Source organism: Acomys russatus, chromosome 17 (genome assembly GCF_903995435.1).
Source record: "Acomys russatus chromosome 17, mAcoRus1.1, whole genome shotgun sequence".
In the NCBI taxonomy this organism is placed as follows: Eukaryota; Metazoa; Chordata; class Mammalia; order Rodentia; family Muridae; genus Acomys; species Acomys russatus.
The window spans coordinates 43,879,380-43,899,569 of NC_067153.1; the positions used below are offsets into that span (position 1 = coordinate 43,879,380).

At 46.6% G+C, this 20,190-nt stretch overlaps 1 protein-coding gene across 2 annotated transcripts in view; it reads right to left on the reverse strand.

The window, feature by feature from the left end:
• The window catches only part of Mrtfa (myocardin related transcription factor A), a 99,015-nt gene that overhangs the window by 22,863 nt on the left and 55,962 nt on the right, over nt 1-20,190 (reverse strand). For both annotated transcript variants that reach the window (XM_051160032.1, XM_051160031.1), the window contains exon 2: nt 9,646-9,711. In XM_051160032.1, coding sequence (XP_051015989.1) covers nt 9,646-9,711 — 66 coding nt within the window. The remainder of the gene's footprint in view (nt 1-9,645; nt 9,712-20,190) is intronic.

The window sequence follows — 20,190 nt, forward strand, 5'->3', positions numbered from 1 at the left end:
AGGAAGGGCCCCTCCCTAGCATACTACGAAAGGGCGTACATAGGCTGCTGCCTGCACTGCTCATGTGTAAGGGCCAACATGAGCTCCAAGGAGATGACTCTGGGATTCTGTCCCAAGCAGAGGAGGTTCACTCCAGGGCGCAGTAGGCCCACTGGAGCAGCTCTGAGGGCGTGGAAATCCTGTAATTAACTGCAGGTGCTTGCTTAGACAACTGTCCAGTCAGAGATGTGCAGCATTCTTTAAGAAGCATCCATAGCACAAAAGAAACCAAGCACCTCTGATTTGATGCAGGTTATCATGACAGAAGCAGAACGCTGCCTACAGCCTCCCTGCCTCCCGAATCGGCAGACAAGGACAGCAACCTGGAAGGCCAACATTTTCACCTCTATCTCCTCAAACCTGACCTCCTGACCTCACCAATCACAGCACTTCAATTAGATGTTGTTTCAAGTGAGCCCCTGCCCTGTCCTTTCTTTCTCACATAGCTCAGGCTGGCCCTGACCTTGATTATGTAGCAGAGGATGACCCTGAGCTCCCGATCCTCCTGGTGTGTGTGTGTGTGTGTGTGTGTGTGTGTGTGTGCGCGCGCACGCTACCTCCCCTAGTTTGTGTGCTGCTGGGGGCTGAACAAGGGCTTCATGCATGGCAGGCAAGCGCTCTTCCAACTGAGCTGTATCTGCAGCTCCTTCCAATTATTTTCAGACTTGAAAATTCCTGTGTGGGTAAATACCACTATAAACTGCTTCCTTCAGAAACCAAGAAGTCTGGAGCCAGAGAAGCTGCCTCTGTTTTTAAGTGGCATCGAGACTCAGGGCAAGTCATGTGACTTCTAAGGCTTCTATTTTCTCTTCCACATAACAGCAGTTGCTCTTACTACCGAACCTGGTGGCTGTTAGCATTAAACAAAGTGAAAGTGTCCTGCCATCTGCTGCGCTGGGCTAAGGTGACAGTGGTGTTACTGCAGCTGCAGTCTCTTCCCTTCTCGCCTGCTGGGAAGAAGTGGCACACGCATGAAGCAATGCTGAGCGCTAACTGGGCCTGACCTTCATTCTTCACCCCTGCGTTCAGCTGACACTCTAGGCCTATCAAAGTATCTGCGATAAAAGCCATTAATCAAAGATTCACGTCGACAGTTCTATGACAATAAGAACCAGAATTAAGTTTATGAGACCCAAAGACAGACTTTAATTAGAAGGGACCACACATCTAGGACAAGCAAGATACAAACGAAGAGTCATGAAGCAGTCTTCAACACGTATCCTGTTTTGGTATGCATGACTGACACCACCCTTGTTTTGGTACCTGGCTGTCACTTGCACCCAAATCAGCACAAAAGCCAACTACCAAGAATGAGGGCACAGGGAGCAGAAGATGGCTCAGCCAGTGAAGTGCTTCTGAGGACATAAACTCAATCTCTGGAACACACATTTGTTTTTAAAAAGTGGTTGGACATAGTGGCTCATGCTTGCAACCCCAGTGCTGGGAGACAGGAGGCCCTGGGGCCTGAGGAACAGTATCCTCCACACACACAAATGAGCACAGAAAGGACGGATGCAAGAAGCAGAGATCTGAGTCCAAGCTGCTCTGTAAGCACGCACTGACTCACCAGTGGTGGAAAAGGCCAAAGCTTGGAGAGGGTACACAAGTATAGAAAACAAGAGCGTCAAAGACACAGTACACTAGGAGCTAAACACTTTGAATCTGACTGCTATGGCTTATGGGTGTTTTCTAGAGGCCCATGTGTTGCAGACTTAGTCCTTAGCCTGTGCTACAGCCAGGAAGTTCATGGTGCTGAGAAGGACAGTGATAGTGGGACCCCAGGTCTCCCCTCTCCTTCCTTCTCCTCCCAGCTGCATCAGCTGACAGCTTTGCTCCACTGTGTACTCTCACCATGGCATGCTAGCTCTCCACAGGCCAGTCAAGCATGGGTTACAATCTCAAAATCTATGACCCTGGTTTTCCTTAGAGAAGACTCAGATTAGGTTCCTCTCAAGACAGTGACACCTTTAATCCCAGCAGTATGGAGGCAGAGGCAGGTGGATGTCTACACGTTTGAGGCCAGCTTGGTCTACACGGCAATTTTTAGGTGAGGGCTACATTTACATAGTGTCACTCTTTCACAAAGCAAAAACAAAAATTAGCTGAAGGCCAGTGAGATGACAGTAAAGGTATTTGCTGCTAAACCACGTGACCAGAGTCTGATACCTAGGACGCACATGGTAGACGAGACCCAACCCCCCCAAGCCCACTGACCCCCACCTTCCCACCCCTGCCCACTGTGACACACACATATCCACCCATATACACTACTCACACAGTAAATTATTTTTGTTTTGTCTATGTAGCTCTGGCTGTTCTGGAACTCGCTCTGAAGACTAGGCTGGCCTTGAACTCAGAGATGTACCTGCCTCTGCCTCCTGAGTGCTGGGATTAAAGGTGTGTGCTACTATATCTGGACAATAAATAAATGTTAATTTAAAAAAAGTCTTTCTTTACCCTGTTCAACAAAGCTTGTTGTTTGTTTGGATTCAGGCACAAATACACAAAGAACTCCAGACTCCTATTTAGGACTTGGAGTGAGCAGCTGGCCCAGGAGGAGGATCTAGGCCAGTTGCTGTTCACTGAGGCACACACACCCTGGAACAACAGGAAGAGAGACAAGGACCCTGACGACCATCAAGAGAGCAGCATGAGACCCCCAGGAAGCATTTCAGGGGCCACACACCCACATCTCTCACACAGTTTTCTCTGGGCTTCTAATCTAGGCATCACGGTGGCCTCAATCCTGAAACACACATTTTATCAGTGCCTTGAAAAACAAACAAAACCCCAAAACTGGAGCTGCAACTACAGTTAAACAGTCACAGTTCTGTGGACAGGACACATCATCCCAGAGTGTTCTCTGCTTTAATCAAAGAGGAGACGATGAAGAGGAGTTGGAGGAGAAAGGGAGAGAGGGAAGGGAAGGGTGGTGGGCGGACAAAAGAACAGGAGAGCTTAAAAAAAGAGAAAGAGAAAAAAAAAATCCCAGCACTCGAGAGGCAGAGGCAGGCAGATCTCTGTGAATTCGAGGCCAACTTGGTCTACAAATTAGGTCCAGGACAGCAAAGGCTACACAGAGACACCCTGTCTCAAAAAACTAGAGGCGGGGAGGCGGGGGAGAAGAAGAAGAAGAAGAGGAGGAGGAAGAGAAGAAGACAAGAGAAGAAACAGACAGAGCGAGAATCTTTTCAGCCAAAATCACCTCTGTATCTGAAAGGGCAGACGGGCTGTGCTGAGGCTCTGAGAACAAAAGCAGACAAAGCCAGAATTAACCCTGGGCAACCAGAACTAAGCACGGCCAATAGGTGTGTTGGGGTGAGGTGATTCTTTTGGGAAGGGTAGGTCTTGGCCAAACCTCTGGTCAACAGGGGTAGCAACTTTCAAATGGAAGCCACACAAAGGCACTAATCTTTGAAGTATCTAGTGAGACAGAATGTCCACAACAATACCATCCCACATTAAAAACAACAGCATTTCCAGGCTGGAGGTGGCTCAGCAGTTAGGAGCACTTGCTGCTCTTGCAGAGGCCTCAGGCCTGATTCCCAGCGCCCACACGGCCATCCACTCCACTTCCAGGGAATCCAGTGCTTTCTTCTGACCCTTGTGGGCACCAGGCATGCACATGGCGCATTTACATACATGAACACAAAACATTAATGTGCACAGTAAAATAAATAAATGTAAAAAAAAAAAAAAAACCTTAAAAAAAATAAACATTTCCTTGAAATCTATAATGTCACCTTAATCTTTAGTAGGAAACAAACAGTTCAGTGACACTGAGTGCACATCTAGTATGGCAACACTTGGTTTAGTCCACTCTCCCCCAACCCACAAATAATAATAATAATAATAATAATAATAATAATAATAATAATAATAACAACAACAACAACAACAACAACAACAATCCAATATTAGTCTATTATTATTATTATTATTATTATTATTATTATTATATTTTGTTTTTTTGAGACAGGGTTTCTCTGTGTAGCCATGGCTATCCTCGAACTCACAGAGATCCACCTGCCTCTGCCTCCTGAGTGCTGGGATTAAAGGTGTGTACCACCATGCCCTGCTCCCACTAAGAATTTAACTTGAGTGGAAAAGGGAACATAGACTGAATCCCAAAGCTTCATAGGATGACATGTAACCTTTTGTCAAACTAAGATATCTCTTCTGGGTCAGGTGAACAGAACTCTTTGGCAAACACTGGGGCCTAACAAAACGGTCACTTAGATTAGCTGTGGTGCTAAGGGTGGGAACTGTCTCTGTATACAGTGGGTAGCCAACATCATCAGTTCAAGATGAAGAGCGAGGTCAAACTGTAACTGGAAGAACAGGAAGCGAAGCTGGGTCAGATTTTATTCAGAGTTTAGGACCCACTCACTGCTCACAACCATTCTTTTCAGGGTCAGCATGAGACACATGGGGCTTACACACAGATCTATAAACCGTTCACTACCAGCTGGTGGGACCAGTCGCTCTTCTCCTGGTCAGTAGAGCTGCCCTCACATCCCTGAGTTCTCCTAACCAGTCAGACATTAAAAGTCACCAATGGGGGGCTGGAGAGGTGGCTCAGAGGTTAAGAGCACTGGCTGCTCTTCCAGAGGTCCTGAGTTCAATTCCCAGCAACCACATGGTGGCTCACGACCATCCATAATATGATCTGATGCCCTTTTCTGGCCTGCAGGGTACATGCAGATAGGGCTCTCATATACATAAAACAAACAAACAAATAAATAAATAAAATTTAAAAGATAAAAGAGTCATCAACAGAGCAAGGCATTGTGGTCTACGCCTTTAATCCCAGCACTTGGGAGGCAGAGGCAGGCAGATCTCTGTGAGTTCAAGGATAGCCTGATCTACAAAGTGAGTCCAGGACAGCCAGGGCTCTGTTACACAGAGAAACCCTGCCTTGGAAAAACAAACAAAACAAAACAAAAAAACCATCAATGGCACCAGCTAGACACAGGAAACACCATTAAAATGTAATGACATAGTACAAGGCAGCTTTGCAGGTAACGGTGCTCGCTGCCAAGCTTGAAGACCTAAATTTGATTCCTGGGACTTGCATGAAGAGAAGTAACTCCTGAAATCACATACATACCACACAGATATACACATATTTACACACACATACATACAGACAGACAGACACACAGCACCACACTGCTCACTGCTGCTGCAGCCAACCCCTGTTCATCTGTCATCACGGTCCAGAGCAACTATGACACCTCAGCATGCAAGGAATTTAACAAAAATAAATTTAAGAAAAATAAAAAAATTTAAGAAAAATAAAAAGGGCAAGGTACCGCTCTGGGTAGAGCTCAGAAGGAAGAGCGTTTGCCCAGCACATGAGGACTGGGGTTTGATTTTCAGCACCAAAGAATGGAAAGAAGAGAGGAAGAGAGGGAGGGATGGAGGGAAGAGATGAAAGAATTAAAAAGACAAGCTCGAGAGGACCAAGCGCAGCGCCCAGAGCTCTTCCAGGACAAAGCTAACTCCCTCGCTCGTGTGCTCTGGACTGACCCGTGGTGACAAACGAACAGGGTTGGCTGCAGCACCAGAAACCGCTCCTGTTCCTGCTCTCTGCTCACTGTCATGGAGTCTTGGTGGAACAGAGAGAAGGGAAACACTAGCGGCTCTTCTCTCACACCCGGGGATTCACAGGCGGTTCCTTCTGGAAAATGTTGTCTCTTTGACAGCTGGCCCTGTCAGAACACGGTTCTTTTCTCTGACCTTCGCTCACGCGCGCGTGTGTGTATATATATGTCTGTCTGTCTGTCAATAAGGGGGTGGGGGTGAAAAACAAGGGGAACTGTACACTGCCAGTCTCTCTGAATCTTTGTCCGGATTACAAGGGCACTCCTGGCTCTGGACGGAAAGGCCTGCCTGCTTCCTGCACGTGCTGTCTTCTCTTCTTCAGGAATCACTAGAGAAGGTTTGGAGCCTAGACTGGCGGCCCTACCCTCTGGCACGCTTTATCTGACGAGTTTTAAGCAGTGCTATAGTTGAGACGTGTGTTTACATAACAAGAATAAAGGGTACTGAGAAATGGCCCCATTGACAGCACATCAGAAACCAGCTGGTGCCCATAGCTGAGACACATAATCAGAGCCCACGAGCCACCGAGAAAGGTATGTGGGAAGGAGAGGACTGTAATCCCTTAGATCCCAGACACGGCCGCTCCCAGTGCTACAGCACACACACGAGGACAAGCGTATGGGAAAGGGGCCACCGAAGCTCATCACGGCCCGCAGACTCGCTGTCCCAGCTGAATCAAGCAGTCGGGCCTACATGGGAACTCGGAAAGCTAGGTGTTCTGGGAAGTAAGCTAGGTGTTCTGGGAAATAAGCTAGGTTGAATTTTCTTTCCCACAGTTATAAAACATTTAACTTAAGGTATAAACCGGAAATAAAATACAGCCACAAGTACCTTGATCCTTTCTCTAGCTTTGCTTACATGCCTTCCTTGCTGGTTTAAATGTTAAGGACTCTGTGGAAACTCCTCAGGCCAACCTAATGGAGTGCAAGTGGATACTTCAAAGTCGGTGTTACTTTTCAGTTTGCTGTTGACATGGCCCATGTTTTCCTTAAAAGACTTGCAGTGGAGATGAGGAGAGCAGTAAGCAACAGCTTGGTAAAGGGGTGATGGGAGGGCACGCAGGGTGGCACTGAGGTAGGGATGCTCACCACTGTGGGCCAGCAAGAACACTGAGCCACTCTGGGAGCTGGGGCCTACGCCTGCATTCCCACTCGCCGCTGAGAGGGGATGCTCACACCCGAAACTCTTCTAAGTTTCAATTTTCTTTTTTATCACCTTTTCTTTTTTAAAATAATTTACTTATTTTTTTAAAAAAAATATTTATTTATTTATTATGTATACAATGTTTTGCCTGCATGTACACCTGCACAGTGCCAGGAGAGGGCACCAGATCTCATTATAGGTGATTGTGAGCCATCATGTGGTTGCTGAGAATTGAACTCCAGCCCTAAAGAATCAACTTTGGGGGGGGGGGGGGGTAAAGATTTATTTTTATTTTATGTACATTAGTGTTTTGTGTGCATGTATGTCTCTGTGAGGGTGTTGAGTCCCCTGGATTCAAGCTGGCATTACAGACAGCTTTGAGCTGCCATGTGGGTGCTGGGAATTAAACCTGCTCCCCTGGAAGAGCAAGCAGTGCTCTTAACTGCTGAGTCATCTCTCCAGCCCCCAATTTACTGATTTTTATTGTATGTGCATTGGTGTTTTCCCTGCGTGTGTGTCTGTGTGAGGGTGTAGGATTTCCTGGACCTAGAGCTGCAGGAAGTTGTGAGCTGCCATGTGCTTACTGGGAATTGAACCTGGGTCCTCTAGAAGAGCAGCCAGTGCTCTTAACCACTGAGCCATCTCTCCAGACCCCTGTCATCATCTTTTTCAATCCCATTTCCTTCCAGAGAAACTGAAAACCAGGCTTGTTCACAGAGGAAAGCTGCTGATAGTGGGGAGTGGAGACAACCTCAAGGAGCCATGTCCACTCTCACAGGAGAGGGTGAGGATTCCCAACCTACAAACAGGGACAACTCAAGCATGCATGGGTATCTAAGATAGCTTCAGACCCTGGGCTCTCAGCACGATGGGAGAGGTTATTGAGGTTCTTTCAAATGCGGTGACCAGAATTCAAGCCAGTTGACTAATTTTTCTACACACGCACGCACGCATGCACGCACACACACACACACCCCGCTTTGCAACTGGCTGTCTTTATTCATCTAGGGCCGGTACTGGGGGACAGAGACACAGGCAAGCTGGAGGTACATGCAGACAACTGAGATTTCAGAGCACACTAAAGAAGTGCCAAGCAAGGAAGCTGTGTTCAGTTCTGTCCAACATGACCCCAGCAGCACATGGAGGGTGGGAAGAACGCGGGAGTGGGCATCCACTCCTGCACAAGCTCCTGATCCTCAACCTCCTGCAGATGCTACGAATAAGGCTCTCAAAACTAGTGATGCGTTACAGCAGCCGCTGTGGCTCTGCACTTGGGACTGCAGCAACCCAAACTCTGGTTGTGTGTGATGTCTGGAGGGCAGATATGAGGGCCCTGCCTTTCTTTTCATCTCTTTATGGTCTAAAACCACCTTAGGCACAAAGCACGCACTAAGCATGCCATTTGTAAAGTGGATAAGCAGATGAGGCTTGCTCCCTCATAAGGTTTGCAGACTGCAGCCCTGGAACGTTCTGTAAAACACACCACTTCCCTACTAACAACACGACTGCAGACGCCAGCTGTCACTAAGGCTTGGGGGGGGGGGGGTCACAGACTACAAAGAACAACAGGTGAGTCACACCACAAAAAGGTTAACAGCACAACACGAAATCAAACACCATCCTCAACTGTTTAGAAGCCTTCAGTGCCTTCCTCATGTGCCTACAAACTAACGTACCTCCTCTATGTGGCACCCCTTAATCTTGGCTCACTATACTCCAGACACTGGCTGCTTTGATATTCTTTTTCTGTTTTGTTTGATTTTGGTGTTTTAAGATAGTCTCACAGTATAATCCAACCTGGCCCTGAACTCCTTCTGCCTCAGCCTCCCAAATGGTGGAACTACAGGCGTGGGCCACCACATCGGGTTTCTCGGCCAGCTTTTCCAAAGCAACTCCAACTTTTCCCTGTTAACTATTAACACACCCACCAGTATTAATTTATTACATAATACTTACCAGGCTCTCAAATTATCTTCTTTATTTATTTGTCTCCACTTCCCCCCTTTCTAACCGTAATTCTCCTGAAAGCAGGGGCAGATTCATTGTACTGTCAACTGCACACATTACTACTCTGAATGAGTGACTGACAACACGGATACCATAGTGGCAGCAGGGCAACAGGCACTAAAGTGAGGTGGAGACCAGTTTTCTCATGAAAGCAGATGTTGCTGAGTGTGTGTGTGTATGTGTGTGTCTTCTTCCTCAAGGTGGACCTGAGTGGTGATGACATTTCACCAGGGGAGGGAAGTTTGTGTGATCTGCTGAGAACTCGCTAAGAAGTAGCAGAAGAGCAAGGCCGCTGGTCCCAGTCTACAACGCCCTCAGTAGTCAAAGCAGGCTTTCTTTTTCTAACCAACTCTAAGGTTTGGTTTCATTTCTACCCCAAGGGAAGCAGCCACTGGACCAGTGTCATGGCAGCTCACCAACAGCTCCACCCAGGCAAACACACCCACACCCACACCCACAATGGGTGCCTCAGTATCTCTCAAACATAAACTGCAGTCCACTGACAACACCTGTCTGCGATAGGAGAGCAGAGGTTTCTCGCACTAACAACTGATCGTGGAAGCAGGCGGATGCAAGCAGAACAGCCCCTGCTCCTCCCATGAAGGGAAGCTGTGAAACCCAAGAAAGATGCAACTCAAAAGCCAAGGACCATTCGCTGGCCGCCTGAAGCCTAACACTGTTTGTTTCACTGGACACAAAGAACCTGGGCGACTGAGGCTGCGCACATCGAGAACTCCTGGTGGTAAAGTAAGAGCTGGTAAGACTGGAGAGCAAACCTGTGGCCCTGGCTCTGCGGGATGCTCCTGTGGCACACAGGAGCAAGCGTACAAATGTGAGAGGGACACTTACGCGGCATGATCCCTTGGCTCACCAGCTCCTCCCGGGTCCGTCTCTGCTGGAGCTTCAACTGCAGCACTGCATGGCAGCAAAGGGAGAAGACAGGCGAAGGTTAGTCAGCCATGCCACCTCAACAGACACATTTTCAAACGCAGAAAAAGTCCCAAAACTAGTCTATAATGTGAGAGAAGGAGCCCCACACTGCGGCTGTGTGTAACTGAGAAGTGGCCTGACACAGCAGGGTTTCCGCATTCGGCTGTGGGCGGCAAGAGGAAGTTGCGAAGAGTCTTGCAGGGTGATAACAATCCACAAACTACCAGTCTTGCCTCTTGCTTACAACCTACAGGACTCAGGCTTCCTCCTGGGGCTGAAAAACACCAATTCTCAGCTCAAAGAAAATATAATGGGGCAGCACCCAGCACAAAGAGCTTCCAGTTGCTGTGCAGGTTTTCAGCAAATGTTGGCACAAAACACGCTGAACTAATGCAGAGCCTCACAGGGACAGGATCTAAGAATTAGGGTTATTTTCACCATGTGCCACTTTCCTCTAGATTAGAGATATCTTTCCATTAACATGGTTCTGTTCCTTTTCTTCACTTTTATTCAGGGCCTTTCTTTCCATGTTAGATGAACAACCAAGCAGTGTGCCTCGATGTACATGCGGACTAGCAGAGAAAGACAAAGGTCTCTCCTGGCTCTCTTCTACAACACTGCTTAGTGGCACAACAGGGACTTTTATTAAATTAAGCATCAATCATCTCCCAACTAACTACACACCATTCAGAGGATCAACTAGCATAGACAGCTGTGGTTAAGAGACTGAGGAAATGCCCAGGGAGGGTTAGGAGGATCCCACAGCCCAAAGCAAGACCTCGTCCATCTAACAGGTTTTGACTGCAAGGCCCTGAAAGGCAGAGCCCAGCAGTGGTGGTGTAATAGCATGGCCTTTTCTGCACAGCAGTTTTTAGAGGCATCCAAGGGTGGGAGAACAACGGCTAGGTTCTTGCCTGTGCCTCAGAGTCACAGGTGCGAAGCAGAACTTTTCTTTCTCCCCACACTCCATCGTGTTCCAAGCTGCCTCCCCTCCCCAGCACTCCTGATGACTGAGCCCTGTCCAGCAGTCCTGCTTCCTCCACAGCACCACTACCCAGGCCACAGCTCTGACTGTCAGGCTGTCCTTCCCTAGGATGAGACATTCCGGTGAGAATGTTAAACTTCACTGCTCCTTAAGTACCAGGACCTTCCCTCATCTCTAAATTTTCATTTTTCGCTTGAAACTGCCCACTTTCTTCATCCTCTTTCCCCTATATTGAGTCACTCTGGGTCACCTAAGCTATCTTCTACCTGTACAGTGATGCTTTGCGCTGTGCGTAGCTACCTCTGAACATTTCCCTTGCTGGTTTACAAACTTTTTAACATTTACAAAAAAAAAAAAAAAAAAAGGGACATATTAAGCTGAGCATGGTGGCTCATACACCCAGCCCTTTTGAAGCCAAGGCAAAGAACTGCTACAAATGCACATCAGCCTGAAGCTACACAGTAAAGTCTGTCTTAAAAAAAAAAAAAAAAAAAAAAAAGTGGGGCTAGAAAGATGGCTCAGAGGTTAAGAGCACTGACTGTTGTTCTTCCAGAGGTCCTGAGTTCAATTCCCAGCAACCACATGGTGGCTCACAACCATCTATGAGATCTGATGCCCTCTTCTGGCCTGTAGGTGTACATGCAGGCGGAGCACTGGTGCTGTATACATAATAATAAATCTTAAATCTTAAAAAAAAAAAAAAAAAGAAAAACTTATTCATATTTTATTACAGTAGGTATTTAATAGCAGTAGTCAGTCTATCATTCCAGCTACTCAGAAAACCGAGGGAGGAAGATAAAAAATTCAAAGCCTACCTTGGCTACACACACGCCTGTAATCCCAGCACTCGGGAGGCAGAGGCAGATGGATCTCTGAGAGTTGGAGGCCAGCCTGGTCTACAAAGTGAGTCCAGGAGAGCCAAGGCTACACAGAGAAACCTTGTCTTAAAATAAAGAACAACAACAACAAAAACAAAAAACAAAAAAAGAATTGAGCTGGAGCTAGGCACAGGGGCGCACGCCTGTTATCCCAGCACTCGGGAGGCAGAGGCAGGCAGATGGTTGTGAGTTCAAGGTCAGCCTGGTCTACAAGGCGGGTCCAGGACAGCCAAGGCTACAGAGAGAAACTTTGTCTTGAAAAAAAAAAAAAAAAAAAACCATTAAAAAAAAAGAAAGAACTGAGTTAAATCTCAAAATGATGATAGACCCATTTTGGGAATCTAATGAAGAAGCTATTGTTTTACAAATTAAAACGGTTTAAAATAAAGTCATGGGCTCAAAGGTTAAGAGCACTGTCTGTTCTTCCAAAGGTCCTGAGTTCAATTCCCAGCAACCACATGGTGGCTCACAACCATCTATAATGAGATCTGGTGCCCCCTTCTGGCCTGCAAGTGTACATGCAGGTAGAACATTGTATAATAAATAAAAGAAATACTTTAAAATAAAGTCTTAATTAAACAGGTAAAAGCAATAACTATACTACAGCTGATATTTACAGCATGCACTTTGTGGCAGATCCTATTCTACACACCTTCACACCTTTGGGTATGTGTGTGGTGTTCTGTGGTAATGGGTCGTGTGTATGTTGGTCAAGTGCTCACTGAACTATCTACCTCTCAGCCCTAAGCATCTGTGCGTGTGGTTTTTTTTTTTTTTTTTTTTTTGTTTGTTTTTTGAGACAGGGTCTCTCTGTGTAGCCTTGGCTGTCCTGGACTCGCTTTGTAGACCAGGCTGGCCTCAAACTCACAGTGATCGCCTGTCTCTGCCTCTCGAGTGCTGGGATGCATCTGTGTTTTAAAATCGTTTAGTTCTCATAAAGTCTCTAAGGAGAAGAAGGGTAGTGTTTATCCCACCTTTACAAGTTTTAGGAAGGTGAGGCCTACAGAGATTAATTTACCTAATTGGTCTCACTAGTAAGGGTGGAGCAAAATTTGAACCCAAATAATCTGATGTCGTAACCTGAACTCCTAGCTTTGTTTCTCCCAAGATTTTCTGCAAGTCAGCTCTACTGAGATAACAGGCCTCCTGGGTTCATTATCTGGTGCTGAGGAAAACCGCTGGTTCAGATTAGGGTCAAAGGAGATGAGGTAATCAACTTCACGGGAGGAATTTAACCCAGGACCTAGACCGAGAGTAACATAAACACTGGTCAGCAACAAGATACCAACAGCCATGGCGGGGAGCCACTGAGTTTGTTACATGTTTGCTTCTGTGCTCGGTGACTGACACGCTTTTAATGTATTCATGCATGCAAGCACGCAGTGGTCATACATAACACATGCAAGGCCCTGAGCCTTAACCTTGGCACTGAAGGAGATGGGTAGCTCTGCGAAGATGGCTTATGATCACTACCTCCTCTTACAAATGAGGGAATCAGAGCAGGACATTTGGAAGCCCTGTGAACGCTGAGGCTGTTACTTACTGAGAAAATCTGTTTGGTTGTCAGTCTTCATTGGTAAAACCAAAGGATTGAGATTTTGTTAAAAACAACAGACACCGCCCTTTAAATTGTTTTGTGCAACAAAACAGAACGGAATCTGGGGTTCCTGGACTGCTCTGTAATTCTCAGGTGTGGACACTTATTACGCAAAACCTAGTCATAAGAAAGAGAAGGGAGAGTGCAGCCAGGCAAGATGGAAGAGGATAAACAGACAACTGCCTGCCATGTTCACAGTATTTCCAAGAGCTGGTGTAAGACAAGATATTAGAGATTTCTGTTTTCTTTCTTTTTGTTTTTTTGTTTTTTGTTTGTTTGTTTGTTTTGTTTTCTTTCTCAAGACAGGGTTTCTCTGTGTAGCCTTGGCTGTCCTGGACTCACTTTGTAGACCAGGCTGGGCTCGAACTCACAGAGATCCACCTGCCTCTGCCTCCCAAGTGCTAAGATTAAAGGCGTGCGCCACCACACAGGGCTTCTAGAGATTTCTTAAATGTAACAAATTAATTTGGTTTCAGAGAACAGAGAAACAATGAAATTAAGCATGAACATTTCAAATAAACAATAATTAGTCAAATAGTATTCAAGGGTAACTTTGAAATACCAATTAATAGTCCTGAGTGAACCATATAGAGTCATGAGGGCATTATGCAATTCTGTTGTTGTTTTTGGAGACGCAGTGAGGGGTCTAGGGCTGGCCACTTTCTAATCTGGTTTCTTTTCTTTTTCTTCCAATTCTGTGTGAGAATTTTTATTATTTTATGTGTGTGGGTGTTTTGCCTGAATGTTTATCTGTACCACACACATGCAGTGCCTGTGGGGACAAGAAGCAGGCACTGGATTCTCTGGACCTGGAGTTACTGTGGCTGTGAGAAGTGCTGGGAATTGAACCTGGATCCTCTGAAAAGCAGCCAGTGCTCTTCACCATTGGGCAGTCTCTTTAGCTGGGTCTTCCAATTCTTTTCTGGCAACCACTCAGTTGATTCACCATCCCTTCGCTATAAACGCATTTGCCCATCTACATACACTTAGAAACAGATGGTGTATAACGTTAGTGGGATTTGGTGAGAGGAAAGGTAAAAGGCAGGCTAGTGCACAAGCAGCCATTCCTGCTGGCTTTTTATTTATTTGGGGAATAATAAGAAGATCAAAACAGTGATGCACAGCCAAACAGAAAGAAGATGCCAAATTCTTTTTGTTTGTTTGTTTATGTTTTTGGTTTTTCAAGACAGAGTTTCTCTGTGTATCCTTGGCTGTCCTGGACTCACTTTGTGGACCAGGCTGGCCTCAAACTCGCAGAGATCCGCCTGCCTCTGCCTCCTGAGTGCCAGGATTAAAGACGTGTGCCACCACCGCCCGGCTGAGGATGCCAAATTCTTACTCCCACATATCTCCCCAGACTAGCTGTCTATGGTTCACAGACAAAGGCAGTTGCTAAGACTGACTTAGTTTGATCCCTGGAACCCACACAGTGGAAAAAGAAAGCCCTGCGTGCGCATGCACACATGCGCACGCCCCAAAGGGGGAGGGAATAAGTCATTTGAACTGGTTTTGACTATTTCTTGGGGTGAGTGGTGGGCAAAGCACTAAGTTGTTAAAGCGTTCCCACCACTACTTAGCTGCACACCAGAGAACTTACGTTACTGGGAGGAGCCAGGGAAGGGGTAGGCAGAAGCCTTAGCAGCCTAGCATGTGACAGCTAGAGCAGTCACCCTGGCATCACACACTATAGTTGATAATTATAAAAACACATGGCCTATCACCTAGGACCAGACTACTCTGGGCACTCTAGTTTTAGTCTTACATTGTATGATTAAAAGTAGATGAAGTGGGCTGGAGAGATAGCCCAGTGCTTAAGTACTGGCCCAGGTTTGATTTCTAGTATCCACATGGAGGCTCGCAGCCACCGGCAACAACAGTTCTAAGGGACCTGATGCCCTCTTCTGGCCTTTTCAGGCCCAGGCATGCTAAGTGGTACATGGACACAAATACAGGCAAAGCACCCACACACATAACATTAAAATAAAACAAAAACTTAAGTAAGTAAAAGGTGGGGCCTGGGATGCAGCTCAGTTGGTAGAATCCTTGCCTCACATGCACTAGGCCCAGTACCACAACAACTAGGTATGGCAACATGCCCTAGAAATCTTGGGGGCAAAGGCAGGAGGATCAAAGTTGAAAGTCACTTTGGGCTTATATATGCTCAGTTCAAGGCCAGTTGGAGATAAATGAGATTCTGTCTCAAAATAAATTAAATAATTAAATAAAATTGGGAAGTGGCTGAAAGGTACCCTAGAGGAAGACATGTCCCCAGCTCTGCTGCTCGGGTTACTTTCACATCAACACTCCGTGTAGGAACTGGGAGCGGGGGTGGGGAGAGTGCTCTTCATCCATCCAGCAAGAACTCACTGTACACCCACTGCTACAGTAGGGCCTGTGTGTAACACGTTCAGGGAACGGTCTCTAGGCCAGGTTTTTTTTTGGCTACTTTATTGGGTTCTTATATCTACCACTCTTCTCCACCCCAATCCCTTCCAGTCCCCCAGGGTTAGAAGGTTAGAGGGCAAAGGGGGTGTGGACCTCTTTAGCCTACTTCCTGCTGATCAGAGACAGTGGGTCCTTTGGGCAAGTTTGGCCTTTGCTGTGACGAAAGTCAATTTCTTCTTCTTGTCTCCTTGCAAATGACTGTATGACAAACCACAACCAGCAAACGAGCAACAACAGTCATAAGAGCCGCCGCCTCTCTTCAGAGTGTCCCCACTCCCAAGGCCTTCTGGCACTTATCCCCTCTGAAAAGTTCCCAGAATTCCAAATATCACACACTTGAAGAAACTATCTGCATCTGGCAAAACCACGCCTCCCCTGGAGCATGAGACTAATCACAGTCAGCAGCTGGGAACAACTGAAGCAGCCCTATACCCCACACGTGGGTTAAAACAAAAACATGTTCTCTAACATAACCGGGTTTCTTCCTTCTTTTGGTTTTCGAGACAGGGTTTCTCTGTGTAGCCTTGGCTGTCCTGGACTCCCTTTGTAGACCAGGCTGGCCTTGAACTCACAGAGATCCACCTGCCTCTGCCTCCTGAGTGCTGGGATTACAGGTGTGCGCCACCACACCCGACTATAACTGGGTTGCTTTTTTTGTTCTTTGTTGTATAGATTTATTTATTTATTTATTTATTTATTTATTTATTTATTTATACAGTGTTCGGCCTACATGTGAGCCAGCAGGCCAGAAGAGGGCACCAGACCTCATAGATGGTTGTGAGCCACAAGGTGGTTGCTGGGAATTGAATTCTGGACCCTTGGAAGAGCAGCAGGTGCTCTTAACCTTTGAGCCATCTCTCTAACCCCTATATCTGGGTTGTTTTTTTAAGATGATTTATTATTGTGTATACAGTGCTGTCTGTATGTACACCTGCATGCCAGAAGAGGGAATCAGATGGTCGTGAGCCACCATGTGGTTGCTGAGAACTGAACTCAGGTCCTTTGGAAGAGCAGTCACTACTCTTGCCCTCTGAGCATCTCTCCAGCCCTATATCTGGGTTTTTAAAGAAACCAAAATTCTCACTACACTTCAAGTCAGTGACAACCAGTAAGAAAGTATAAGTCAGCTGGGCATGGTGGTGCACGCCTATAATCCCAGAGCTCGGAGGCAGAGGCAGGTCTACAAAGAGAGTCCAGGACAGCCAAGGCTACACAGGGTCTCGTAAAACTGGGAGGAAAAAAAGAAAGAAAGGAAGGAAGGAAAAGAAAAAAGAAAGTGTAAGTCCTGATAAATGTTGGACAGGAAGTACTTCAGAACAGTCAGAGCCCAGAACCCAGTTTATTCTCCTGTAATGCTCTGTTGATAACTTGTAACATTTTTTTCTTGCTATTACAAGGTTAACTGTTTCAAACAGGCTTCAGGGGAAACCAAAAATAAGCCAATCACTTTTATGCTTCTGTGCTCACCTGCTGGCGGGGGTGGGGGTGGGGGTCCCCTGTGCCAACTGCCAATGTGTGTGTATTCACCTCTATCCATCCCACCTTAAATTCCTTCTTCTCGGTTCCCTATCAAGGCGGTGACAGAGGTGTCTCTCTGCAGTGGGCACAGTTAATGCAGATTCAACTGGTCACAGTGTTGAAGGTAAGAAAACTAGTACGTGCTCAGCCATAGCTGTGATGTCTCTAGAAGCCCCTCTGCACAGGACTCAGGGTGAGGAAAGGATTGGGAGAATTGCTATAAATGCTGTCTTGTGAACATGACAAGGCCATGCACTCACAAGCTCACCACAGCTGTGGTTACCTGCGCGCCATCAAGCCAGCCACGATTCCTGTGTAGACTGGGACAGGCTCACAAGGTCCCAGCCCTAGCTGAGAAACTGCTGGCAGCTGCTGGCTGCTGGATGAGGGATTATGGGAATATTTTATAAATGCAGAACATTTGAAAAAGAAGCAGAAGGCATGAGCTGCAGCCCTGACTCTGTTGCTAACTAAATCAAGCCCCCTAACTTTCGTGAGCCTCAATTTTCTTACTATCATGTAATTTTGGAAACTAACCCCTGCCCATAAAGACTTTGGAATTCCACAAATGTGCATGAAAATTGCTTTGTGTATGTATGAGACAGATCAGAGGCTTTCAAAAGACCAATTTAATTTACAGCAGAAGAATTGCTAGCGATCTGGTACTACACTTCCAAAGAGGTAACTTCAGTCTTTAAAGTAAAAGAGTCTTGCTTATAGCAAAACATTTTTTGGGGGAAAACAACATTTATTTTATTTATTTAGTGACAGGGTCTCATTATGTAGCTCTGTCTGACCTGGAACTCAGTATCTAGACCAGGCTGGACTCTCAGAGATTCACCTGTCTCTGTCTCCTGAGTCCTGGAATTTAAAGGTGTGAGCCATCCACACTCAGCAAAGACTTATTACCATTACTATTATTATTACTATTATTATTATTATTATTTAAACATATGCATCAGCGTGAGTAATTGCCATGTGTAGTGCCCACAGTGGAGTGAGGCAGAAGACAGTGTCAGAGCTCCTAGAGCTGAAACCACAGGTGGTTGTGGTTGTGAGGCACTTGGAATGGGTGCTGGTTACAGAACTTGGTTCCTATGGAAGAGTGCCTTAGTTGGGGTTTCTAGTTTTGATAAAATACCATGACCAAAGGCAGCTTGGGGGAGGGAAGGGTTTATTTTAGCTTACAGTTCCAGAGGACAGTGCATCACTGAAGTCAGGGGCAGGAACTCAGGCCATGAAGGAATGTTGCTTACAGGCTTGCTCCTCATGTCTTGATCAGCCTGCTCTCTTATACAACCTAGTACCACCTGCAGGGGTGTCAACACCCCCAATGAGCTGGGCCCTCCCACACCAATCATCAATTAAGAAAACGCACCCATAGGTTTGACCACAGGCAAGTTGGTGGGGACATTTTCTCAATTGAGGTTCCCTTTTCTAAAATGACTCTAGCTTGTGTCAAGTTCACATAAAACCAGCCAGTACAGAGAGCAACAAACACTCTTAGCCACGGAGCCATCTTCTCCAGCCCTAGCAAAACATTCTTATTTAAGAATTACATCCAAGTTGTTCTTGGTGATAGGAAGTGAAAGGGAGCTGGGGGCAGGGTAAAGAAGAAGGGGGAAGAGAGAAAGCGGGGGGGGGGGGGGTAAGAAAGGGAAGAAGGAAGGGGCAGGACGGGGGGGGGGGGGGTAGGGCAGGGCCGAGGGCGGGCCGGGCCAGAGCAGAGCAGGACCGGGCAAGGCAAAGCAACAGTGCTTCCCTCTGGAAGGCAGCTCAGAAACACATAGTCAGTGGCACTATGTTCCCAGATTCTAGTCCCCTTGTAAATCTAAAGATCAAGACCCACAGACTGTGGTGATGCACGCCATTAATCTCAGCACTCGGGAGGCAGAGGCAGGAAGATCTCTGAGTTTGAGGCCAGCTTGGTCTACAGAGTGAGTTCCAGGACAGCTAAGGCTACACAGAGAAACCATCTCAAAAACCCCAAAACTATAAGCCAATAAATAAGAAAGAAAGTAAGTAAAGAGCAAGACCCCAGAAAAGGGCAGAAGAATCAGCAATATTCATTACTGAACTAATGTACAGTGAATGTTCAAAATATACTCCTAAAATTCCGAGCTGTCCATGTGTAAGTGACGGCGGAAGGACCCACAAAGATCCGCAGCTCTGCCAGGGAAAAAAGCGTCAGCTGAACATCGAGGTCAAGAATTGAGGCAAAAAAATGAAAAAGCAGAAGACAGTGAAAGCGCATTGTCTTCAGGGTCCCTACTGATTCACTCGGCTAGAGCTGCGTGTGACCAAGCATGCTTGTGATCACAGCACTGAGGTGGCTGAGGCAGGGGGCTGGAGAATGAGAGATCAACCTGAGCTACACGGTGAGACTCTGTAGACAGGAAGGGAGTGGAGTTAAGGAGAGGGTAATCATACGGTTAACTGCATCGTGGGCTCCCACGCTGGATCCTGGCACAGGGAATGACAGCATCCATACAAGGCTTGTGTTCACCCAACAGCTACATGGTGTTGTTCACCTCTCAGACTGACAGGCTGGCACTGGGGACAACTGTGTGAAGGTGTCTGGAATTCTCTGTGTCATTTGTGTAAGTCTAAAACTGTTCTAAAATAAAAGTTAATTTTAAAAAGTTGTCATCTAGGACTGGAGAGATGGCTCAGCAGTTAAGGGCACCGCTGTTCTTCCAGACCATCCATGACCCCAGCACCCATGGTGACTCACAACTGTCTCTAACTCCAGCCCCAGCTGATCCAATGCCTTCTCCTGGCTTCCACAGGCACCAGGCACACATTATGGTACAGAGATGAACATACAGACAAAACACCCATACACAAAATTTAAGAAAAAAACAATAACAAAAAACACTTGTGAGTTTTGTTTCTTTAGAAGGATTTATGATCAAGCCAGGCAGTGGTGGCACACGCCTTTAATCCCAGTACTCGGGAGGCAGAGGCAGGAGGATCGCTGTGAGTTCGAGGCCAGACTGGTCTACAGAGTGAGTCCAGGACAGTCAAGGATACACAGAGAA